The following is a 26,266-nucleotide window of genomic DNA, read 5'->3' on the forward strand; positions in this document are numbered from 1 at the left end:
GACCTCGACTTAAATGCAGCTAGTTATCTATTGCGGGATATAAGCGAACATTGCTAGCTGGGAAGTACAGTCATCTTTGCTTCGTTGCCCCTCGCCACCATAACAAGCTTGGAAGGGACACATGACATAAAAATTTAATTTTTTAAACTTTTCTTGATTATACACCGAAAGTTCGCCCACTCCATATTTTCACCCTATTTGCTCTCGATTTTAGGTGAGCTATCTCTCGGGATTTTACGGTCTATACATATTGACCAGAAAAATGCAGTAAGCTTTCTACTCTAAAAACATTCATCTAGAAAAACTGAAAATTTTGTTCTCACAATAACTACCGAAAAAAGTATGCCGATTCCAGAAAAATAAAAACTGAAACCGCAGAAACCTTGGCAACTATTATAAGCCATATTAATTCTTAATCTCAGGATATTGGTACTTTCATCTTGCTTACATGAAACCACGGTATCTTATGCTTCAATAGATAAATATCAAAATTTGTATGAATATTTTTATGTTACAAAGAACAGCAGAAGACGTAAGGAGCATGCACGTGTTGCACAATTACGTCGGGACAGCTAGTCGTCTCCAAATGCCTTGCACTAAGATCTCTGTGCCCTTCACAATATATGGCCTAGATTTACGTTCAACAATGCTTCTTGTCGTCGTGCGTGCTGCATTGTATGTGACCTCTGCTGCCGATGACAACGACAGGAAGGGCGTCATCAGCCGTGGTTGACAGGAGTAGCCGCTGTCACCAAGCAGCAGGCCGTCGTAGTCTCCACTGGCCATCTTGACTGCCAAGGTGCTCTCAGTAAACTCCGAGAGTCGTGGGTGCACCCAGGCCACCTACCAACCACGTTGCGAATGCGAGAAGAGGCATCAACGACCACATGTATGTTGATAGAATGGTACCCATGGCGGTTGACGTACGCCTCCTCGTGCACATGGGGTTCCTGGATCCGAGCATGGGTACCGTCAATAGCACCCACGACTAAAGGAAAACTGGCCATGTCGCAGAACCTCTGCTGCAAGGCTGAACCGACCGCTACGTCAGGACATCTGCATCGTTGATCCCTTCAGCAATTAAACCACATATAGCAAACATACAGCTACAATGCTCATGAACACCTTTTTAATGAGGAATGCTAAGGACTTTGGCTGTGCCCTTCAAGTATGTGGTAGCAGTAAAGTGCCTCAGTACAGTCGAACTTGGATATATTGAATTCAAAGGGGATCGTAAAATAGTTTGATATATCGATAATTTGATATACAAAAATATGTTCACTTGAGCTCCAGTTGAAATTTCCGCGCTTCTCTGCTAATACCGAAGGCCGCGACAAACGGGACCTTACCAAATAGAGCCACTAAAGGTCGCTAAATACTGTAGAGCTTAGCTGGTAAAGATCACAAACACCGCCGCGTTTATGCCACAATGTTTGCAATCGTTTACGCCCTCGACTTCCGCCTATCACCAGCGACAAAACACGAATTAAAAAAAATGAAAGAACGGAAAAAGCAAGTCGTATAAAAACAAACAAAAAACACTCGATCCATAGAACAAAGTTAAAACAAAAAGGAAACCTCACTAAATTCAAGCAACAAAAAAAAAGGCAGATAAAAAAAACGCGCAAAGCAAAAGCGGCGAAAGGTAAACGAAGATAAGGCGTTCAAAGTTTGATTGCTCAACCGTTGTCGACAACTCGACTTGAGGAAGACTTTTTTTTTTTTTGCCGTATTTTATTTTGGGGTTAAGGAGCACTCCCTGCCCTACCTTCGCACGCGCGTGCCCTTACCTTTGCTTTTGCCATCCTCCACTTTTTTTTTTACAACTGTTTTTTTTTTGAGTATCCCGGGGATACCGTGCACGTATGCTGGCTTGGCAGTCTGCCAGCCGGGCAACGCAAGCTTGTGCTTGTGCTCTGCGGGCGCAATCTGACCTGAAGAGAAGCGAAGGGCCGCCGTGCTTAGTGCTTAGTTTGCTATATCGAGTGTCCCCGCCATGGGAGCCCATGGGATTCGATACAAAAAGACAACGCTCCTATACTATTACATGTGATTTTCAAGGGGATGTTTGGACTGTTCGATATAAGCAATAATTCTAAATACCCGGGTGTGATATAACCGGGCTCGACTGTAGCACCTATTCAATAGTGAAGTTTACATGTTTTCATAGTGTCCCTTTTATTATTTTTGTTCAGTTACCAAGACCTATAAAGTGATTGTCATTCGGTGCAAGTCCTTAGCAAAAGTGCAGATAGGCCACTTTCTGAGGTCTCTCAGGAAAAGGGCGTGTGCGGGCCCTTTCCAGGTCGGACAAGTAGGTTGTTTACGGCTGTAATAATTTTTTTTCTATTGGGGGAGGGGTTTATAGTTATGAGTAGGTAGAATAATTTACTGCCATAAAAAGACAATCTGCAAAACATCCCTATCGCCAGCAATTAAGATATATTTTTAGTGTATTTACTTTGTTTTAATACGGCTGGCATGCTACAGCTAAAAGGGGAAAAAGGGAACCTTACTGTATGAAGTCTTGTGCTCGACAAGCCAGTGCTTCAGTGACCTGCCTCACAGCCCGCAAAGCACTTGACACATGCACGCGGATGTGCTCGCCTGCTGTAATCAGAAAGTTCCCAGTTCCGTAAAACTACAAGGTGATGATCACTTGCTGCTCTGCAGAGAAGGCGCGGCTGCGACGTGTAGGGCCCTCCAAGTGCGGACGCAATCTGTCGGTGAGAAACATTATGCCCGCACCTCCAAATCGAAACTGTTGCTGCAGCCTATCCTCGTCGAAATCCTCAAAAAGGTTCAGGCGGTCCTGCAGTACACGTTGTCATCTCATCATTGCCGCTGCATACGTGCGGTCTCTTCTGTGTCGGCGATTCCTTGCATTGGACATTCTGCCCGGCAGCAAAGTCGGAAATCGGTCCGCAAATCTTATCAGTCAGTCCATGGTCGGTCGGCGGGTAGGTCGGTCAAAGGGCAGAATACGCAGACAGGAGAACTCGGATAAGCGAGAGTGAGAAACCGTTGCGTGCAACGAGGCGAAACCGGTTGTACAAACAAACGCCGCGCACGCGACTGGATTAGGATTTGTATATGCGGCTTGTTATGGTAGTGGCTGGCAAGCTGGCGCCCATCGGCTCGTGACCATCGGCTGCGCTTGCACCGAGCGCTTGAGAGCCACGCGGCACGAGCAGACAAACACCAGGCTAGGAACGTAGCCCCAGGATAAACCGATTAGGCAACCTTCTATTGTCTACATCTCGTATTTAACACGGCTAACCCCTTTGTATTGGGGGATCCCAGTGTACTGGATCTAGCCAAGATTATTTGTTATTTTCTTCTTGGTTTTTCTTCCACCAGTGTTGCAGTCTTCTTTTTGTCCATTCCACCACCGGTATAGGCCGCAGGCCTACGGTACTGTCGGCGCCGTCGTTGCCTCTGTCGTTGCCCTCCTCATCCATTTCCCGGAAGCTCAGCGCCACCGCCATGCCTCCGTTGCACGGCACCTCCGGCTGCAGGCCCGTGCACTCCAGCAGGATTACGTGCTGCAGTGTTTCTTCGGCCCCCTATGTGCACAGGGTACATCGCACGTCGGTGTCTGTGTACTTTACCCGAAGCATGCGCGTTCGCAGCATGCCTCCTCGGGCGTCGAACAGAAGTCCACTGCCCCTGCCATTGTCCATGAATTCTATCTTCCTCACTTCCTGTTTTTCCCTGGTATACAGGGCAAGTGCTGGCTTCTGTCCCGCCTTCTCTGCCCATCGTTGAGTCTTGGTCTCGGCAACTCTCGTGCAGATGTTTTCCAGTTGTTGTTCTGAAGTCGGGTAGAGGAGAGGGCTGTTTATGCGATACCGGAGGGCCAGCTGGCGTGTCCATAGCACCCACCTAGTCGATAGGCTCTTGAGGTGGATGTATTTGAAAGCCTGTCTTGCCCACTGCCGTTCCTGCATTTGGCAGAGGCGTCGTTCGAAGCCCAGCTTGGACCGGGCCCCTCTAGTATCGAAGCTGGACCACCCCATGTCTCTCTGCATTGCCTCGTTAGGTGTTCCTCGGCTGGTTCTCAGTGCCGCCCGTCCCACTTCTCTCTGGTGCACCTCTAGGCACTCACGCGTGCAGGACGACAGGCACAAAACTCCATTTTGAAAGGTTGGCACTCCTGAATATGGAGTGTCAACCTTTGGCACTCCATATACAGGCTTGGCTTGGCACTGCTACCATCTTCCACACCGCTCGGGAGATCTTGAAACGGTTGTAACCCCAGAGGGCTCTGGCAGTCGATATCCTCTTAGCCTGGAGCCTGGTCTTATGGTCTTCCAAGGTAGTTTTGGCCCTCCTGTATATGGATCCCAGGTACTTGTATTGTGATAACCACGGTACTTGTTCCCTCTGGATTTTCAGGTCATCAGCCTTGGTGTCTCCTCTATCCCCGACGCCTATCAATGCTGACTTCTTAGCACTGAAACTCAGCCCCAGTGCCGCCCCCATTGTGTTGCACTCGTTTATAAGGGCCTGCAGGCTTTCCAGGGAGTCTGCCATCAGGATGATATCGTTGGCATAGATTAGCCCAAAGATTTTTTCTTCTCTACTGGTTCCCGCCTTTGTATATTCCAGGGTGAAGCCCTCGGCGCAGTCTTGCAGTCTCTTTGAAGCCCGCTATGTAGAGCATAAACAGCAGTGGCGACAGTGGGCATCCCTGTCTCAGACCTTGGTGATGGCTACTGGATGAGTGATCTCTTCTTGCCACTGTGCCAGCACAGTCGTCTCCCTGTAGGTTTTCTTCAGCAGGTTGATCCACTCCCCTCCGAGCCCCCGCTTTGCTAGTTGCCTCCACAGCTTCTCATGGTCGACTGGGTCATAGGCCTTGCTGATGTCGAGGAAACAGAGGTACAGTGGACGCCTCTCCCTCTGGGCAATCTCTATGGCCTGCATCAGCACGAATAACGGCACGGCACATACGGCATTGCCAGGCTAGGAAGCGACGGTCGACGCACTCACTTTGCAGGAACAGCAAACTGCAAAGCACTTCGACTAGGTGTTTTGTCTACGCTTCCACACTTTGTAAGAAAGAATTTTGATGCAAAAAAGAAACTATCCTTTTTCTTTTTAATTGTGCAAATGTTTCTTGCAAGTGAAAACTAGATTCAGCCAAAAACTGTTCCCATGAAGCAAACATTGTATCATATAAAAAAATAACTATTTCTTTTTGTCGAGCACAAGGTGGCGCAGGCTGCGGCCTTGAAGTTTCGTAGTAGGTACTTTTGGTACCTACAAGGGACTGTGGCTCATGCTAACTGCGGTTAGCGGTTCGAGCAAATGGGCCCAGGAAGTCACAAATTTTGTTTGAATTATCAGAAATTCATCTAAATATGATGCAAGATAAAATTGTGATTTGCCGTATGAATGGCTGTTCATAGAAAGCAGATGTTTAATGATTTCATCTACATAGGCCTACTGATCATAAGCAGGTTTGCCACACATGAGCATTTGTGAAGTGTGACATAAGTTTATTTATCCCTCAAAAATGTTGTTTATCGTGGACTGTTTAGACAGGATATGACAACTCAAAACAAAATTTTCTTCATCAGGCCAAGAAGTTATATAATGTGAACTATTAAACAGGGGACAAATGAGCGATGAAAACTGGCACCACGCGGCAGTTTTCACAGCAACTGGTGCGGACGCTGTGACGTGGGCCTCTGCCATGCCACTGCGTCACAGCGTCCGCTCAAGTTGCAATGAAAATTTCCGCGGGGTGCCAGTTTTCGTAGCTCGTGGTGCCCTGCTTGAGCCCCGTTGAGTGTACTTCTCACCGAGCACCGGTGCACTACGAAGAAGCAACACCGGCGGGAGCAAGCTCTGCGGGTGTTGCCTCTCTGCAGTGCACTGGTGCTCGGAAAGAAGCACACTTATCGGGGCCGCAAGAACAAAAAAGTGTTAATTACACGAAAATGCCTTTTGAATTAAGCAGCTTATGAATAGACTAAAAACATAGCGGGCCAACCAAAATTTTGAAATTTGTTTGAAATAACCGGTAGTATGAAATATCCGAGTTTGAATTATCGCGAGCCCACGGTATAGTGCTGGGTGAAAAAGAGGGTAATACTCTAAAATAAATAAAGAGAAGCTTAATCGTGCTGACAAAGACCAGGAAGCATAGAACAAACCACACTCCCTGTGTGGTTTGTGCTAGATTTTTTGTTCTTTTTATGTGTTTCTTAATTAATTTTTGTATTTGCATGTATTTTGTTTTTGTTTTGTTATTTAGTTATTTTGTTTTGTTAAGTATTTATTTAAATTTTAGTTTGTATTTTTATTTTACTTTATTTTATTCATAGTTATTTTTTGTTTTTATTTATTTAATACTTTTTATTGTATTCATCCAAAACCTGTCGCTCCTGCCGGCACGTCTGTATTCAAATAACATCAATTGAAAGTAGGGGTGTGCGGATACCGAATAGTGAGTCTTGAATCGAATATCGAATCAAGGAGAAAAGGCTGAATATTGAAGCGAATATTGAATAACAAATTCATTTAACTGGAGCTCAAATATTTATAAGTTCTCATGCATGAAAAGCAGCTGCTGTCAGGGGTCAATTTGTTCTTCTGGGTCCTAGCAATGTTGCCAGCCGTCGAAAACAATTTTTGCTAGGTACACTCATTGCTGAACTGCCCATGTACTTCATGGCCATCTAGCACAGTCCTGGGGAGTGTTGCTTGCCTGTTTCTTTCCAGAATGTTAGAGGGTCCTTACTGCAAGTGGGCTCTCGAAGGTACCGCTGAAACTCCTCGATGTTGGCTGTTTGGGAGGAGTGTCTTCTTTCTGATGACATTGCCAGCTTCTCAATGCTGTCCCAGATACTGCTGATGCGCTCTTTGTGAGCTGTACGCATTGACGGTTCAGTACAGTCACTTGATGCTGCTCCTGGAGAGCTCTGCAACTCAGTTCTTGCAAGCTCCAAGGGCCTTGTTTCCTGCAACGTCTGAGCACAAAAGAAGTTCTTAAACCTTGGCTCACAGGCAGTGGCCAACACATACTCCTTTTGCTCGTTCTGCCCTGGAAACTTTGTCCTCATGCTCTTCAGCAAGTTTCTTGCAAACGCTGAGGTGTCATCATCTGCTGCTATGCAGTCTTTCAGGACCATTTGTGTTCCATAGAGAAATGGTACTACTGGCGAGGAAGTTGCATACTTCTGGCAACTAAGGTCTATGGTCACCGACGCAATTGATTCAAGGGCTTTGACGAGCCCAGCCACTGCTCTTCACTCCTGTGGTGTCAGGTTGGGTGTGTCTCAGAGGTGGCAAGCTCTAAACAGATTGCTTCTTTCAGCTGCAGAAGACGCGAAGGCATGTCATGCTCACTGCTCCACCTTGTTTCAACGTCTTGAATAAGTTACAAAACGGATAGCTCCATCCGTCGTTGGCAATCCTGCAGTCTTGCCGCAGCCTGGACGCTGTGTTTATAATGACCAACAATAGCGCGACACTTGAGAACGGTGAGAACTCCTGCTGTTTCTTCCTTGGCATCTTTTATAGCTAGTTGCAGTGTGTGGCCCATACCCTGCATTGGGACGCAAAAAAATGCCTCTAAGGGCTGCACTAAAATTTTGTGCATTGTCTGTCCCCACATACACTAGCACTTTCTGCATAGGCAGCTCCCAGTTATCTATCATTACTTGCAGGTGCTCTAGAATGTTGCAAGCAGTGTGGCTCTCGATCATATGCCGGTTGTCCAACGCAAAGCTTTTCATCTCGAAGTTGCAAGTTAAGTAGTGGCAGGTGAGGCTGATGTAACTTTGGTTAGACCTCGATGTTCATATGTCACTTGTAAACGAGATTGACTCTATGCCTTCCTGGAAGTCAGCATGTATTCTCTCCTTGACAGCCTTGATGGTGTCTCTGTATAACCCCGGGATGATTGCCCTCAAAAACGTCATGCGGTTGGGTATCTTGTACAACGGCTGCATGTGGTTCGTCAGCTCTTTGAAACCTCAATTTTCTACACAGCTGTACAGCTGAAGGTCGAGCGCCAGCGTTCGGGCAATCCTGGTGGTTATCGCTGTTCCCTCGCACTGCGGTAGGCCCTTGCCCAACTTCAGCGCACTTTTGATGAGCGACTGTGCAGTCTTTCTTGCTTCTCGCTGTCTCTCGAAAACGCACTGTGCAAGAAAAATGCTTGTTCTTGAGATGGTTCACAAGTGGTGTTGTCGTGCTCGGTGCCGTTCGAAATTTCGTTTCACACCATTTGCACGTCGCCTCTTGGGTCGAGTTCTTTACGAAATGTTTACAGATGGCACTTTTCGTTCGCTCAGTCATGTTGCCCCTGACCGAAAGCAGGTCCGGTGGACCACGTTTTCCGACAGATAACGCAGATGAACGTTGGGAGCAGAAAACGTCGGCTTGGTTTCCGATCGTGAGGGACTTGGTCAACCTGGTTTCGGATCACCCAGCAAAATGATGCAGACAGAGCCGCAGATAGACGACGCAGACAGTGTAGGAGAGAAATTGGTTGGTTCTACGGCTGAGAGGTGGTGAAAGTGCTGCCTGCGCTGACAAGCACCTACCACGCGCCGACCAGCGCCCACCACGCGGCAACTAGAGCACGCCGTGGTGCGCGGTTTCGCGGTTTGCGTTGATGTGCTCTAATTTTGTGCTCGCAAATTTCGGTCGTCGATCCCTGTCAAGTGTATCTACAACTTCGGCTTGTGAAGGAAATGAGACGTGGTGCAGCCTCTGCAAATGGCGCAAACAAATATCTGTTTTAGTTTAGTTTCACGATTCGACTGTGTGACGACCACAAGAAAACCTGCGTGCTATCGGGTTTGTGTCCTTCAAACTTTTTTGTATCAAGAGCCTGTTCGCTAGGCCATGATGGAACAGTAGAACTAAAATGTGCTTTGCATATCCCCCCCCCCCCCCCCCCCCCCAACCAGGCTCGCCGAATATATTGAATATTCGGGTAACCGAATACTTACGATTCAATTCGCGAATCGAACTATTTGAGAACTTACTATTCGGTTCGTATTCATAAATTTAAGTATTCGCAAACCCCTAAATAAAAGGTTTAAAAAGTGCAAACATAATGATGACTAACAAGACATGAACACAACAGGACAGGTGCTAACCCTCAACTGAATTTTATTTGAAGTCATCATCGCACATACACACACTCTTCTGCCCGACCTGCATCACAACCAATCACCACTCCTGCAGAGAGCCATCTGGAAACATCAATTCTTTTTTAAGTAAATAGATAGGTGGTGTGCCAACACAATTGCCATCTTTCTTTTTGATGAAAAACGCCTCAATAATCTCTGTCTCAGTTTTATATTTTGCTTTCTTCAAGACCTTCGTCGATTCCAAGCCAGGTTTACAGCCACATCACCTATAGTGGTCAACAAGATGCCCTCCAGCATTGTTGCGCGCACAAAGATTATGTTCTCAAGATCGGTGAAAAACGCAATCCGAAAAAGCTGAGCGCCTTTTCACTCGCGGATTTTTTTACTTTAAACCACGCTTCAAATACATTTAATCTGGCAATGGAATTTTTGGTTTTCTTTTTAAGAGCATTGTGTTTTGTTTTTGTTAGTTTGCTGGTCTTTGTTGTTGCACAGTTCTTGGTTACACACATGAGAGAAGCTGCAAGAACTTCGCCCATCTGACTCGCTGCAGGTTCTGGTATTTCTCCGAAACCATGTAAAGAAGCTTCTGTCAAAACTCGTCCAGCACGCCGCTATCTCCTGCACGCGTACTACAGCCCGAGTTCCAGCAAGACCTTTTTTTGCAGTTTTGGTGTACTGAAGAGTTGTGCTTGACTTTGTGGGGACGAACCGACGAGGGCATTGGCCGACGCCCCTCCGCAATCCCAGGACTTCGTTGCTCACCCACATTTTAGTCACCCAAAGCACCAGGTGGAAATTACTAGTTTTTTTTTTAATGTGTTTAAGTTCACACCTACGAATCTTGGCATAAAATAAATTCTATCTGTCACCCCCCGAATGGCGTTCTTCTTTCTTACATTTTCCCGGATCTTGCGTTATATTTTTCCCATTCCCTGAAAAACGTATTGATGAGGTTCTACTGCATGTTCTGTCAAAGGGGACAGCTTACCACATTACTGTTTGAGTGTTTAGCTGAAAATGCCAGTTGTTGCGGAGCTTTAGCAATAAGCCTCTGAGCTAATAGAGGGCATCGACAGTGAGGAGAGGTGGAGATGTACAATACATGGACACGATTAAATTTGAAAGAAAATGTGAAGCGAATAGACTGGATACAGTTTCCACAAATCAGTCCGACACTACTGAAAGTAGCACTCGCAAACAATATTTCTTTTTACTTCCAGTTTACATTCCGTTCTCTCACAACGCATAGAAGCCTTTCTTTCTCGCAGCAGTCTGTTGCCCCCCAAAGTTCCGCAGATCTGCCCCTTGACCCAAAAGCTGGGACCTTTAAACATAAGTCTTTGCCTGGATGTCCAGAAACCAGGGACACAGAAACAGACTTGTTTACAGTTGTCAGGTGTTTACCTAAACTGGGGGCTAAGTGTCTCCACCTGGCCCATGCACATCATAAAAGCAATTTGAGCGAAACAGCAAGTGGACGTCGGGCTCGACAGAATCCTCGGTGGCACAGGGTCTCGCTCGTGCAACTCGATTGGCTCTCGACTGGAACTTAACACGTTCTTCCACATTCTTTGCACCAGGAGTTGTCAAACTTTTCCATCTCGAGAAACCTTTACCTACCTCAAATGATAGCCAAGGAACCCCGCCCAGTCTCGGAATTTATGCATTGAAGCAGATCAGGATCCTGCAGAGCTTGCAAACAATGGGGAGAGCAAGTCGTCTGCTTCTTGCACAGGAGTTGCGGTGCCGTCAGGAAGAGGCCAAACTCTGATTGGCTCTGATTGAAGGATAGTGGGGAGACCTCAAAGGGGCAAGCTGCCTTGAGGTCTACCCACTATCCTTCATTGAGAGCCTATCAAAGCTCGGAGTTGTGACGTCACCACGATCCCTGCAAAAGAAGCAGACAAACGCGCTCTGCAAAATGCACATACTAGGGAGCGTTCGGCTCATTGCTCTGCATCTACAAGTCACTTAGATCTGCTCGAAGCGTGTCTAAACTGGGCAAACACTTTGGACAGGGATGGTCGAAAAAATTTGGGAGCTCGGGGAGCCCATGAGGGTACTCTGGAAAACCTCTGTGTTCCTGGGAACCCAGTTTAAAAGGGTGGTTCTCATTTGAAGCCGTTCGCATTTCTACCTTCTCATTTTTACCTTCTCATTTCAACCCAGCGCAAAACAACTTTCGCGTTTCTCCCTTTCTCATTTAAACCGTTCTCAAAACAAACTTTCGGGTTTTGACCCTTCTCAAAACGACTTTTCTCATTTTAACCTTTGTCATTTCAAATTTTCTCAAAACATACTTTCTGGTTTTGACCATTGTCAGAAAGACTTTTCTCATTTTAACTTCTCTCATTTCGAACCCAAATTAATCCAACATCATGATTTCCCAATCTTTCTGTGGTATTTATGGCGAATTCGGGTAATTAATTGCCTTCGAGCCCTTGCCTGTGGCACCGGCGACCAAAAACGCGCCAGCGGCGCATCACGTCTCCACCCGAATGCAAAGCACAATGAACTGGCGTTTTCATTTGACTGGGTCGCGAGTGAGCTCTGTTAACTTCTTTGATCATTCTATGGTACCATGAGCACGCTGCATACGCCAACAACATAAATTACGACTCTTTGAGATGTGTGTAAACAGAAGCGGCTTCACAAAACTTCTCAAAATATTGGCATTACCACAGTCCGTACAGCTGACAGAATATTAAAACATAAAATCAATGAAAGGGCAGATGTATAAATCAGTGTGGTGCTGCCCGCACGCGCGTCAAATTTCAATAAACTTCGTTTGGATTTTCGATTAACTGTTGCCACGGAGGCTTGCCAGCGTCGCTTTCCATACTCTGTTTACTGTTAGTAGAGAGTTTTTGTAGATCGTTCCCATGACTCCGATAACGATACCCGATACTCTGCCACCGCCTCCCTTGCGCATGCATAGTATCGTTATTGGGGCTGTCGGGGGTATCGAAACGATCTACTCAAACTCTCTAGTACCTTTTTTGGAATCCTCAGTCTTCTCATTGCACCCACCCTCCTTGAAATTGTAATGCGTGTTCAAGTTTCAAATTGCATCACTACACTTCGTTTCACCTTGTCTGCGAGCGAAGCCAAAGCTAGAAGCGCGAGACCAGCGCTTTTTGCGTTTCTCCACAGCTCGCGCGCTCGAGCAAAGCCTGAACGCACGGAGCTTCCGTGCTCGCGCTTCCAGCTTTGCCTTCGCTCGCACATAAGGTGAAACGAAGTATATGCATACTTTTTTTTTCAGCGGTGTAATACCTTGTTATTACAGAGTTGTAAAATAAAGTGATGTATGATGCAGCCTGTGTCTCAGAGCAAACATACCTTGCTCAGGCTGGATAAATTCTTCCAAAAATGTTGACTTTCTTTGAAACATAAATTATCTTTCTCTTCGTTGTTTTTGCTATCTTGTCTCGGAGCACAAAAGGGTGCCTGTCTCGATGGCTTCGTTCGCCACTCGAACCCACTATTTGCCGCCTCAACGAGCATTGTTTCATTTGGTTCCCAATCCCGATTCGGATGTGATGATACCGGATACAGTCTGGCAGACAAGCTGCCCGACCTTTTGGAGCTCGGGAAAACTTCTGCTGGTAAATTGCCGGTACACGACTGAGAAGCGCAACCCGAAAAGCTTGCACCCGCCAGCCTTTGACCACGCGAACGCCCTTGCCGAAGATATGGGAAAACTTTTTTTCAGGGAAAATGACCATCCGAATTGGCCATTACAAGCAATAACACACGACTAGCACAATGATCCATCCGCTCCAAACGACGACATCTTAACGACATACAGTGACAGAAGAGAAATGAAGTACCGAATCTGCGCTAGCACTTTTGAAACCACGTCACCATGTGACCGCGTAGCTACGTCAACAGACTCGGTATGGCACGCAGGCATAAGGAAAATTGTTTCATGTGCTATGCAAGAGATGGTGCCGCTTCGCTTCATCTTCAACCTTCATCCTTCAACTGTTTTTCTTTCTTTCTATACCTCACTACGGTGTTCAAATGACAACGGGTTCAAATGAGAAAGGGTCGAAACGCGAAAGGTTAAAACGCGAAGGGTGTTTTGCGAATGGGTTCAGACGAGAAGGGTTCAAATGAGAATGGGTTCAAATGAGACGGGTATAAATAAGAAAGGGTCGAAACGCGAAAGGTTAAAACGAGAAGGGAGTTTTGCGAATTTGTTCAAACGAGAAGGGTTCAAATAAGAATGGGTTGTTTCGAGATACACCCGTTTGAAAACCCACGTTTTATGCCGCTCTCCCTAAACTTTTAAACAACTCTCCCCAATCTGTGTGACAGTTTCCTCCAGTTTGTGTTTGTGATCTTCCAGTGCTGAGATCCATGCTCACTTTTGCATGTTTGGCCGTCTTCACCCGAGAAGTGCTGTGAAGAAAGAGAAGCAGACCTCCCTGGAGCAGTGGCTCAAGAACTCTCCCAAGTCGGTCACCAAGGCGGCAAAGGAACTCAAGAGGTGAGCTTAAACTAGTAGGGTCCTTCCCGTTTTCCCACTTCCTGTCCCCGGACGAACCTGACGTACTAATGCGTGGGTGTCCCCAAAAGTGGTAGCCATTTATTCATTCACAGCCCGCTGTGAGGCTTCGCATTTTGGGAAGGGATGTGGGCTGTACTGTGTCATGGGGATTCATGCTTGGATGGAACAGCGTGGATATACAGTCACACTCGCAGGCACACAAGAAGGAAACAGACTCGCAACGCTGACTAACAACTCAGCCCTATATTTCTTCGTCCTCAAATCTTCAACTTCTCCTTCGCCGAAGAAGTTGAAGATTTGAGGAAGAAGAAATATAGGACTGAGTTGTTAGACAGTGCTGCGAGTCTGTTTCCTTCTTGTGTGCCTGTGAGTGTGACTGTATATCTGCGCTGTTCCATCCAAGCATGAATTACCAACTAGCCCAAGCATCCACATTATCAAGTGTCATGGGGACTAACATTTGGGACCAGTCTGTCTATGCTGGTCAGACATACGAAGGCCGTTCATTGTGACATGGCCACGTGGGAGGATCCATAACTTCACAAGTGCTCAATTTCATTGGGAGGCATCTTTGCCGGGACGTCACAGCTCACGGCACTTGATAACATGCAACTTCATAGATTTTGAGAAACAAGAAAGACCTGGAGAGAATTTTCTAGAGTCTTCACAACATTGACTATGGTGCTATTTTGGGAGGAAAATAATGAAACAAGAAAATACATTAAATTTGTAGAACTTCAAAATACATGTAAGTAAATAAGATAAGGGTGTTTTCAGATAAGATCGAGCAACCATGTCTGTAAACCATTTTTAATTTTGATGAAAAAAAAATATTTTGCTGGCTCAATGCCCAGAAAAATAAAGCCAATCCTTGTTTTGGAAAGAAAAAACTTTGTCTTTGCAAAAACAATTTGTAGGCACGCCTCTCAGTCACGTGCGCGTTTTGCGAACCGCGTGATGTTGGCCTTTCGGGCGGCTTCCCCCAAGAAACTTCTGGCTACGGGTCTAGAAATATTTATTGACAAATTAGGCATAGGAAGAGTCAACTTTCCGAGGGAGGGCCTGGACCTGGTGGTATGGGGATGGGCGCTTCCTGGTCTGGATGGTGACGACCGATGACGTACGGTGCTCGCCCGATGACAGCCCCCGGGAAGTTGATAATAAAAAAAAAAATACTAAAGGTTTTTCGATCCCGCTGAACACATTGCGACGTTGGTTGGCTTTACAGTGGCCAGTGTGACCATGTTTATTATGAAACAAAACACCTCAACAGTGAGTTAAAATCCCAAAATTAAACCCCGTACTTTTGTTCCCAGTCTCCCAAAATCGAATCGAAGCCAATCTTCCAGGATCCCTCTCGGGGATCCTTTTGTAGCCTCGTAGGGGCCTCCTTTCCCCTCAGGGTCCAACCAATCCCTTCAAATTTCACCACTCCCACGTGGTACACTGTTCTCCAATGGTCGGCGAGCTGTCAGCCTGTCACTTTCAACCGCCAAATCCAAATTCTTTCTAGAATCAACCCCTGCATTTTAAGCAGACGGGCTGGCGCCAACAGCTAAATTATTACATCGGGTAAAAAGCGACAATTTGACAATAAGCGGCAAAACCCTCTATGTACAGGCACATTCGGCTAAAAGCTACAAGCCTCTCCAGGCGCGGGCTGTCCCGCTCCCGGTCCGAGCAGGCTGCCGAAACCCGAGACGCTTCTTAACGACCGCGGGGGGAACCGCTCCCGCATCGCAGCCGCTCTGGCCCCGCCGACACAAACATAGAAAGCTAAAAAAAAAAACAATGCCGACGCAACTCCGGAAAGATAAACTTTCCTAACAAAAATCACCTTAACTAATAAGCAGGATTTCTACAAACTTAACAGGAAAGATTGCCAAAAAGTATTAATCAAAGAGTATCGTTATTTTGGGAAACAAAATCGCAAATATGGCACATTGCACAATAACGCTCTAGGTTAAAGTTTTTTTTTCTTTGTATCTATAAAAGCTAAGGTCTTTAAACTTTGCCCGTGTGTTGCCCTGTATATAGTTAATGTGTGTATGAAATATTGTTGCCCTGGTTAGCAAGAGAAATTTACAAAAATTGCTCACACAGGGGCATTTAACTAAATATGCATTATTTTAAAAATCATTTAAAAAAAAAAGGCCATCTTTAATATTCTTTGAACTCTCCGAAATTAATGTTTATAATATGTACAAACAGCATCTGCAAAAACACATTGCAATATTTGTGTGGCTTTGAAGTTTTAAAGCAAAAAATATGGCCAAATTGAGGCTAACGCGGTTGCCATAAATGGGGCCGTTCACATACAGATTCTTCACAATTTCATTATTATTAAAAAGTAAAAATGCTTTGGGGTGGTCAGGAAAAACACACTGGCAGCACAGAGGTGGATGGTAGTTTTGAAGGGAAAATTCCCAATACATTTTCGTACAGCCGACCCAAAAATGCCCCTGGGCCAAAGCAATCAAGGGGCGCCACCCTGTAGCATGCTTCGAAGTGCCTGTTTCAACAGCCGGCGTATAGCGTCTCCGTCTATGCCACGTAAAGGAAGCAACCGGAGCGACTTTGCAAAAAGGTCAGCCTACAATCTTGGCGGCAACATGATATAGGAGGTAGGGCACGGCAGAACCTGAACCTGAGCCGCCTGTCAGTGTCAATAGATCCGCTGCCGTGGAGGGCCACACAACGCAACAAAAAAATATATATATATATACTTAAAAAAAAGAAAGCATTGCGATTGAATGAGATTGTTTGTAACTTAATTTATATGAGAACTGTTTGGAAAATTGTGAAATCCAATTTGGGAATACTCATGTGACCTATGTCAGTGATGGTGCAGCAAGCCACTTTAACTACACAAGCTGCAGAGCAACAAGGACACGTCTGCGACGTGGATTTTTTCCACAACTGGACATGGCAAGAGTGCCTGCGGTGGAATCGGGGGTCATGTCAAGCACAAGGCAGCATTTTACAACCTCCGACGGCTCACCACGTCGGTGATCAAGTCGGCGTCAGAGATGGTTGCCCCACTGAACACTAAACTGCCGAATGTGAAACCAATCCACCTCCCGAAAGCTGACGTCAAAGCGTTCAGGGACATGAAAGCAAAGGAACTCTGTTCCTTTGCTTTCACAACAGGAACTCTGTTCCTGTTGTGCGTGGAATTCAGTCCTGTCAATTGTGGCAGTGTATACGGTCCGACATTTCGCAACCACAGCTGCTTTAGCAAGAACAGTAGGCACAGAAAAGATGTATCTTTGAAAGTAAAGTCTCCTATGGCTGTGAAAATCAGATCAAGGTCGCAAGCTTGCGGTGCCACTGAGAAGAAATGAACAGTGATTGCTACAGGCAAAACGGGGAAAAAATGTTCCTCTTCGGAGTGCCAGGAGAGCCCCGTGACCGACTCAGGTCAGCGTCCGGCAGAAAAAATGCTTGCGACAAGCGCCGAATGTGCGCAGAGGATCTTGATTCATAAATTTGTTTTAATTGTACCACTTTACACGTGTGTTCTTTCTTACCACTATTTTAACCTGGTCGTCAGCAGCCCAGCCTCCCTACGAAGGGTAGGCTCCGAAGTTCACTGATCCATGAAGTCTGTATTTAAATTGTTGAATTGTGCTTCGAACTCACCTGTCATAGTGCTTTCTCCTGTCATAGTGCTTTCTCTTCACAGACTTCATACATTTTTTTACCCCTTCCTGGCCCTTGTCCGAAATCGGTAAAGTCCTATCTTTCTCTACTCCCGTTACGGCAATTCTGTATATTTAGCACTCTGTAAATTCAAGAATACGAAAATATTGCAAAGCATTTTTGAAGGGCCTGATAGGACAGATTATGGCCTTGGTCTGTGAAGAGCAGAGGAAAAATTAAGATGGCCTTCATTTTAAAGTGATTTTCCAATTATTGCAAAATCGGTAACTTGGCTACGTTTCAGTGTATGTTTTTAAAAAGGTTATCGTTTTCAACTTCAGTGACAATTTATGCGAATATTGAACAAACGTCCAAATCATGTTACGAAATTTAAATTTCCAGTCTTTTAAAGGGATACTACAACGAAATTTCGGCGCTCATTTTTTGGTCTATATGTGTTAAAAAAAGCAGTATCACATGGAACATACCAATATCTTGTTAAAAAAGTCTCGAAAAGGAATTTTAAAACGAATTAAACGATTAGCAAAGAGCACCTGGTGGATGTCGCTAACGCCTCGTTTGTAAAGCTCGTCTAGGAACCTTGACAGCTAGTGACGGAGGTTGTCTCGTCTCCGGCCACGACGAGAGAAGGGGGGAAGGAGGAACTCCCCTCTTCCCGAGAATCCCTTTTGTGTGTCGCAGAAGTCGCTATTGTCCCCCTAGAAGATTATAGAAGATTAACCCGTCACTCAAAATTTGTACAAAAGCAGCCGCTTCGGTGGCTGGAACGACTAGGCCATCCTCTCGACGTCAGCCTCGCCGTAGCTTTGCTCGTCTTGAGACGACCTACGTCACGATTGCGTTGGATGTCACATGCTCTAAGCTGGGCCTTCTCCGAGCGCTTGCCAGAGTGGGCCGTTTATAACGAAAAATACAGCCACCAGGATCAAAATACAAACGTGCGATTGACATTTACAGATATTGTGGATCATATTCAACCTATTTTTGAACACGACGGGAATATTTCAAATTTTGTTGAAGTATCCCTTTAAGATCCAGATTCACAAAAGCTCCGAATTGCATGTTTAACTCTTTTATTTTATGTGCAATCTCTGCATAAAAAATATTAAACCTAAGTCTACAAGTTTTTTTTTTTATAAATATCCAAAGGGATGGTTTCAAGCAGGTCGCAAAAATGTATGCATATACCGACAGCGACTTTGTGATTTTTGTTCCTCAAGAAAAATTTTATTTTCCGCAAAAAAAGTTTGAATATGTTTTTCCAGGTGCACAGCAATAAATATATCTTTTGGTAAAAATTAAAAAAATGTAGACCTGACATAGTCGTTCGATCCTATATGAAAATGGCCAGTACAGACAATCTTAATCAGAAGTGATTTTTTTTTGCATAATCTTTTTTTTTTTGCGTTGTGCGGTCCTCCATGGCGGCGGATCTGTATTAGCGCCCACAGGCGGCGCAGGTTCAGGTTCTGCCGCGCCCTACTTCCTATATCATGTTACCTCCAAGGTTGTAGGCTGATCTGTTTGCAAAGTCACTACGGTTGCTTCCTTTACGTCACATAGACGGGGACGCTACACGCCGGCTGTTGAAACGGGCACCGCGAAGCATGTTATAGGGTGGCACCTCTCGATCGCTCTGGCCCATGGGCATTTTGGGTCAGCTGTATGAAAATGTATTAGGAATTTTACCTTTAATACTACCGTCCACCTCTGTGCTGCTAATTTGTCTTTTCCTGGCCACCACGTAGCATTTTTACGCTTTTTAATATTAATAAAATTGTGAAGATTGCGTATGTGCATGGCCCCATTTATGGCAGCCGCGTTACGTCAATTTCGCCATATTTCTCGCTTTATAACTTTAAAACCACACAAATATTGCATTATGCTTTTGCAGGTTCTGTTAGTACATATTATAAAGTTTAATTTCTGAAAATCTGAAAAATATTAAAGATGGCCTTTTTTTTAAAAAATGATTTTCAAAATAATGCATATTTAGTTAAATGCCCATGTGTGAGGAAGTCTTGTAAATTTCTCCCGCTAACCAGGACAACAATATTTCATACAATGATATACTATATACGGGCAGTGTTGGAAGTACTTTAAGTACATTCTACTTAAAGTACTATTTCAAGTAGGTTTAGGAAACTTGTACTTTACTTGAAGATTTGTATCATGAAATGATGCTTTGTCAACTCCGAAGAAATACTGGGAGGGATATTATCATTAAAGGGGTAGGGAAGCGAAATTTCAGTGCTCATTTTCTGGCTTTAATGTGTTGCATGTTGCACCCTAACCTCAAAAACACCAGTCTTCCGTTGAAAAGCACAAGAAAACTAATTTTAAAGCTAAATAAACAATCTTCAGTGTGCACCTGGTGGATGCATGCGGATCCTATTTGGGAGGTTGTCTAGCAACGTTGTGGAATCTGCTATGTAGTCGTGACGTAGCAGATTCCTTCGGAGCAGCGCCGCTCTTTGGCATTTCAACATTTCCCTTCTTAGCTTTCCTCCTCAACTCACAAGTCGCGCATTGTACCAAACGGTCCAAGAAGACGGAAAGGAAGGACTCCCCTCTTTCTCGGACCCTCGTTCGTGCAACCGGACACAGCCATTCTCCCCCTAGAAGATTAGCCCGTCGCTCAAAACTCGAACAAAAGTTGCTTTCCCCACCTCGTTCAGCCCTAAGCTGACAGTGTTGTGGAAGCTACGTGCTCCTTGGGCCAGCCACACGCTCGTCACCCCACGGGTACTTCGAACGGCTCGGTTGTAACGCGCTGACGCTATTGACACCACCGCAACGCTGACAACGCCACCAAGGGCAAAGCTCATAATCACGCCAGCCTTGCTACGTCACGAACGCGGGGTATCTTTTCTTTCTGTTTTTGTTTGCGCCGGATATCCCATGACGCATGGCGCTCTCCGTTCGCTTCTCTTCGAGCGCTTGCTCGAGTGCGCCGTTTGGAACGAAAAATATAACCAATCGTTCAAAATACAAACGTGCGATTATCATTTACGGTTATTATCCGTCATGCTTGACTCATTTACGAACGAAATCTGAATATTTAAATTTTTGTTTCCGTACCCCTTTAAAACTTTGGTTTGGGCTAGTTGGTCCATGGTAGGTATATCGCCTTGTCCCTGTCGTTTGTGTTATTTTCTATTGTCCCTAGCTGTTTGTGCTTTTCAACCTTATACCTACCAGGGATATTCTACTCTCACCAGAGATGTGAGCAGACGATGAATCGCTCCGCTTGTTCTGGGGGCGGCTTCCCCGTACCTATTTGAACTCTGTCTACCTCTTGGTCGTTCAGTGCAAGCGAGGAGGTTTAATATATTAGGAGAGCAAAATTAATCATAATCTAGCACCTGAAACTGTGGTGCGGAACCATTAAACTTTCAAGTCGAAGAAAAGGGCAACAGAGGAGAACGTCGCAATGTTTTGAGACATCCTCTTTTTTCTTTTCCTTCTACCTGAAAGTTCCTTAAGTTTTTCGCACCCCAATCTCAGGTGTCACATTATGAATAATTATTACCAGCTCACTTTCACACTCACTGTTTTGTTGTTTGTTTTTTTTTTCATTAAGGAGAGCACACTCCTTTCTGGGAGGATTGCTTGCGGAAGCTATGGGGCTGACGTCATGGGTGCAACAATCCAGTGCAAGCAGCACCCAATTCAGAAGAGGGACTTCTGAATTTGGCTCTATTCCTGAAAATAACTACTACTCTCTGGCCACTTGACTTTATCAAATATTTGCCGCTGTTTTTGAAAATAAGTCATGACCCCTTATTACCCCTGGGCAATGCATACCAGTTAAAAATCACTCTATAGGGGAATTAAAGGACATCATGAAAGATTGTGTTAAAGTACTTGTACTTCACTTTTAAAGTACATTGTATTTATAGTAATTTACTTCAAGTACATTGCACCCAGGGTACTTACTACTTTACTTCAAGTACATCGTCTCATTTACTTTGTACTTTACTTGAAGTACCTTTTACACATACTTTACCCAACTATAGACTTTTGTCCGGAAGTGCTCTTTTTAGCCTCGACCGCAAGGAGCAAAAGCGAACAATAATCTCGAACCCAGACGCTCACGGGGAGGGGGGGCTGCGTCGGCTTGGCCCGCCGCTTCCCGTTGAGGGCTTCTTCGCTGGTGTGCCGACTGCCGTTTCGCCGGCATCGGTCCTGTTTACCGCTGTATGTGAGTATAGTGCCCGTAATGTGAGAGCCGTGTGTTCATACGCCACTTTGCCGCTGTTGGTTTCCATCTAGCCGAGCCAGAAAACATCTCGCGACGAGTTGACCGCGCCGCGAGTGACGAAGAAGATGCAAACATGGCGACGGTTCGTGCGATTGCTTTGGTGGCTCCGGTGTTGAGTGTCTTCAACGTCCACGTGAGAAGGTTCCCCTGCCCTTCGAAGTTATTGCAAGCACCACGAAAACTGTGGAATCATCGTCTCAACTACAAATAAGCAGGCCTTCACGAGAAACAACGGTGCCAAGCAGGCGCTCGGCACAGTTGCGTCAGGCTCACGCAGCCAGCGGCACAGTTGTGTTGGTTGTGTCGTCAGAGATGTTCAACAACGCCGAGGTATTTTCATTTATCATTTGGAATGGCTTCAAGAGTGGGAAATTAATCTATTTCGCGGATTGTTAACGCCGAGGCGAGTGCCCTCCGTTGCAGTGCCGTCGTCGCGCAAAGTGCAGAGAAAACCGGGTGGCGATGGCGGCGGTGCTCTTTGATCTTGCGCCGTCGGGTTCATGAAGTCCGGAGTAAACGTACGTACGTGCGTCTGCTGGATCGGTGTTTTGGACTTCCTCAAAACTCTTTCTCACGCGCATTTTCCTTGTGAAGCTTAGTAGCTCATTACACCTCATCGTCGACTGCGCTCATCTGACTACGACGGACGAGCCTGCGTGATGTGAATTTCACTGCCTAAGATCCTTGGTGTGCTGTAACGAGGGCTAATAAAATATCACCGCGAACTTCTGAACAAACGAGTCGAAGTTTCGTCTGCTATCATAACTGATCGCCTGTCACAATATTAATCAGTAGCGTTCCTAGACTCCGCCCCCACAGGCACCGTGCCTCGTTGCCCGATAGTAAGTGTCTCCTGGTACCTCGTAGAATTCCAGCTCCCACTTCAAGTAAGTACCATCCTTTAGAACTGGCAATTAATAGTTTCAAACCCAGACGCTCGCAGTGTGTGTTTGTGTGTGTGTGGGCAGGGGGGGGGGGGGGGGGGGGGGACGCGTCCTAACATATTCGGAGCCCTCGTTTACGCCGCTTCGCAGCGGCAGACAAGATGCCACATTACAAAAGAAAGCTAATCCGAGCTGTCTATGTAACTAGACCCATTCGCTAGTCATTCGATGAAACGTCGTGGTCTCGTTTTCATTCGCTAAAACGGCGTTCGATCAAGTGAACGCCTCCCACTTATTTAGGCTCGGCAGAGCCGCGCTGCCGCAGAAAGGCAAGCAGATCGCGAAAATCGGTCTCAAACGTGCCACGAATGTAATGTCGTATACAAGAAGCCAACAATCAAGCATTTGAAAGCTACAAGAAAGCGGTAGCGAAATATTTACTACGCAATGAACCCGGACTGAAACGCGGATGTCAAGGGTCAGCAGACACCGAGAACATTTAAGACAAGAAAGGTTTTCTCTTGTTTTTTCCATCGAGATGAGTTCTCGAATGTTCACGACATCTTATCTCTTGAAGAACGGGTCGCGGAGGCTTCGCGGATGTCAAGGGTCAGCAGACACCGAGAACATTTAAGACAAGAAAGGTTTTCTCTTGTTTTTTCCATCGAGATGAGTTCTCGAATGTTCACGACATCTTATCTCTTGAAGAACGGGTCGCGGAGGCTTCTGGTGAAGACATCGTTCACGATGTGCCGGTGAATTCGGACAGCCTGCCGCATCCAGCTCCCCAAAGCAACGCCGCCAACGCAGCCCCCCCCCCCCCCCCCCCCCCCCCCTCCTGCCTGCCAGTTCTCTCCGCGTAGTGGCGCGAGCGTAGATAAACATGGCGGCGCCCTGGAATTGGCGCGGACACTGGTACTGGCACAGTTTGAAGACCTTAGCTTTTATAATTACGGAGGAAAAAAAATCTTTAATGCAGAGCGTTATTGCGCAATGTGCTGTATTTGCGATTTTGTTTCTCAAAATGACGACCCTAATACTCAGTGAATAATACTTTTTGTCAATACTTTTTATGCCTAATTTGTCGGCAAATATCTCTAGACCTGTAGCCAGAACAGTATTTGTTGGGGGAAGCTGCCTGAAATGCCAACATTGCGCAATACGCAAAACGCGCACGTGACTGAGAGGGTGCTTACAAATTGTTTTCGGAAAGCCTTTTTGTTTTCGTTTTTCAATAGAAGGATTGGTTTTATTTTTCTGGGCACGGAGCCAGGAAAATATATTTTTTTTTCATCGAAATAAAAAATGGTTACTATAGTCGGTTACAAGTCAAGAAGGTAGGAGAAGCTCCTCCCACAAGTGTGATGAGCCCGTTTCAAATCTCTCCGCAGTCGAAAGAAGAGTTCACTGGAAACGCTCCTTGTTCCGCTTCAATGGATTCCCACTTGTCTCCGATCCCACTTTTTAAGGAAGCGACCTTTGTATTCATCGAAGAGGGAACCGAGCCCCTGAAAGCAGCCTTTGTATCCATCGGGGGGGAAGCTAATCCCCGAAGGTCGTTTTTGTTTCCGTCGGTGGGGGGAACTCTAATCTCCCTCTCGTGGCTTCCACAATGCTAAGTAAAAGTCGAAAGATAAAACAAATATGTACAGAAAGGCAAGACCCTACTCGCGCGTTGGCCGCGACGTCACGGAAACGGTGGGACACTATTGGATGCGGAGGTGGCGGAGGGATATCCGATTCCCTTTGAGGGGCATTTGCCGCTACCTTCTTAACCTGTAACTGACTATAGACATGGTTGTTCGATCTTATCTGAAAACGCCCTGCTACATTCTTGTACTTGTTCCCCTCGGTGGCGGGACCAGCTTGGCCAAGCGGGGTTACACAAAATTTAGGTTTTTCTTTTCCTTTTCCTCCTTTTCTTTTCTTGCGCCAGGCAATGTTTTGGCAGTTTGTTAAGGTGTCCTTTCTCACGAGTTGTAAGACGATTTAGTGGTCGTGTTGGGAATAGTTTTGAGCCGCAATCTGGAAAGTAACTGTCACAACATTACTTTTTACAGTTACTTCTAAAAATACTAACCCTGTTATAGGGTTACTATCTCCACTAAGCCGTAACACAGTACAGTTAAAATTCACCGAAAAAAGTAAGTTAGATGAGGCTTGTCCTGCTTTTTTTAACCTGCAACAGGGTTTTTCTGCCCAAGACTGCTCGTACCCAGGTGGCCTCTTCAAAAGGGTACCGTATCAAATGGATGCCTCTATCAAATGGGTGCCCATATCACACGGGTACCCGTATCAAATGGATGTGCATATCGAGCTGGTACCCATATCCCATAATACCATGTAATCTGAACAGGTCGACCACATTGCAACCAGTTCGAATTCTAAACAGTCTTTTCAGTACAGCAGTATGCTGGCGAGGTTTCTTCATGCTCCCAGAGTTGCCGGACTTCTCATGCACAAAAAAGAATCTTTTGAATTAACGAGTCCCAGGGGTTATGTTTCGAATTATCGTGAGCCCTTTTCCTATTTATTGCAGACTATGTATTTTTCTTGCATTCTTGCATATCTGTTTCAGTCATCTGGACCCTCCCTGTAATAGTCCTCAAGAGAGGGCTAACAGTATTGTCAAATAAATAAATAATATATGAATGTGTTAGTTCCGGGGCCGCACCCCTCCTTCAAATCAACCGAAAGTCAAAATAAAGAGACTTTGAATTACTGCGAGTTAATTTACCAGTATTATAAATTTTATGGTTGTTTTATGGTTTTTATGGGTGATACCAAAGGGGCCTTTCCAAGCCTAAATAAATTGCACGTCCCTACAGGTCAAGAAGTCGCTCCCCGCGGTCCAGATCGCCAGGTCCTTCGAGGAAACGCTCCAAGTCTCCCTCTGGCCGGGGCTCCCAGGGGCGTTCAAGGTCACGTTCAAAGTCACGGTCGCCTCGCCGTTTAAAATCCGAACATCGCGGGTCCTCAAGGTCACGCTCCCGAAGCGGCTCCCGGAAGAGGGACTGAAACGGACGGAAGCACGTTTCTAAAATTCAGCTTTTGGCGTAAATGTCAGGTCTCTGTATTTATTCTTTTTCCGAAAATCCCTTTTGTTTGGACACTTGAGAGGGTGCTCATGAGGCTGCATCCTTGCAATCCCATTTGAAATAAATTGTTACTTGTTGTTAGCTCTTCCTTCAAGTTATTGGGTAGAGAGCTGGAGAATAAGGTACGTAATATCCCGAGTCATCGCTCACCCCCCTGCCGCCTGAAATTGATAAAAAAGTGGGGTGGGGCACGTCTCGGTGGGTGAGCACAAGGCTAAAAACAGCGGAAACAAAAACGTCCATTTTTCTGTGCGTATCTAGCACGGCTGCACAAGGGATAGATAAAACTCAAAACTCAAATTAGTTTTATTGTTTTATACAAAAATGCTCATGAGAGAATGTTTTACTATAGCAAAGCCCGTTACTTGTATATGCACTATCAACACCGCCAATCAGCATACAGTGCAAAAAAAAAGTTTACAAGAAAATAGAAAAACTTTTAGCCTTTCCACTCTGGTGAAGAAGGAAGAGCAGCGGAGCTAGTAGCTTCTGTTCTCGGTGGTGGCTTTCCAGGCGAACGATCTGCTCTTCTTTCGCAAGGAAATCTGAAGCGCTCGGCGCAGTGGAAATTTGGGCGATAGCGGCCTCGCGGCGGTTGCGGAACCATTCCCTACCGAAAAATCCGGTATAACTTCACTATCCGGATTATGGAACCGGAAATTAGTTTCTGGAAACCCGAAATCCAGATTGCAGACAAAGGAATAATTTCTGAAAACCTAAAT

The 26,266-nt window shown here is 45.7% G+C and overlaps 1 protein-coding gene across 1 annotated transcript in view; it reads left to right on the top strand.

Moving 5' to 3' along the window:
- Positions 1-25,621, top strand: part of LOC8043092 (abasic site processing protein HMCES) — a 96,097-nt gene extending 70,476 nt beyond the window's left edge. Inside the window, exons 8-9 of the mRNA XM_040222284.2 lie at positions 13,525-13,614; positions 25,275-25,621. Coding sequence (XP_040078218.1) covers positions 13,525-13,614; positions 25,275-25,464 — 280 coding nt within the window. The 3' untranslated portion in view covers positions 25,465-25,621. The remainder of the gene's footprint in view (positions 1-13,524; positions 13,615-25,274) is intronic.
- The last annotated feature ends 645 nt before the right edge of the window (positions 25,622-26,266 follow it).

Source organism: Ixodes scapularis, unplaced genomic scaffold (assembly GCF_016920785.2).
Source record: "Ixodes scapularis isolate PalLabHiFi unplaced genomic scaffold, ASM1692078v2 PGA_scaffold3__209_contigs__length_174095766, whole genome shotgun sequence".
Taxonomy (NCBI): Eukaryota; Metazoa; Arthropoda; class Arachnida; order Ixodida; family Ixodidae; genus Ixodes; species Ixodes scapularis.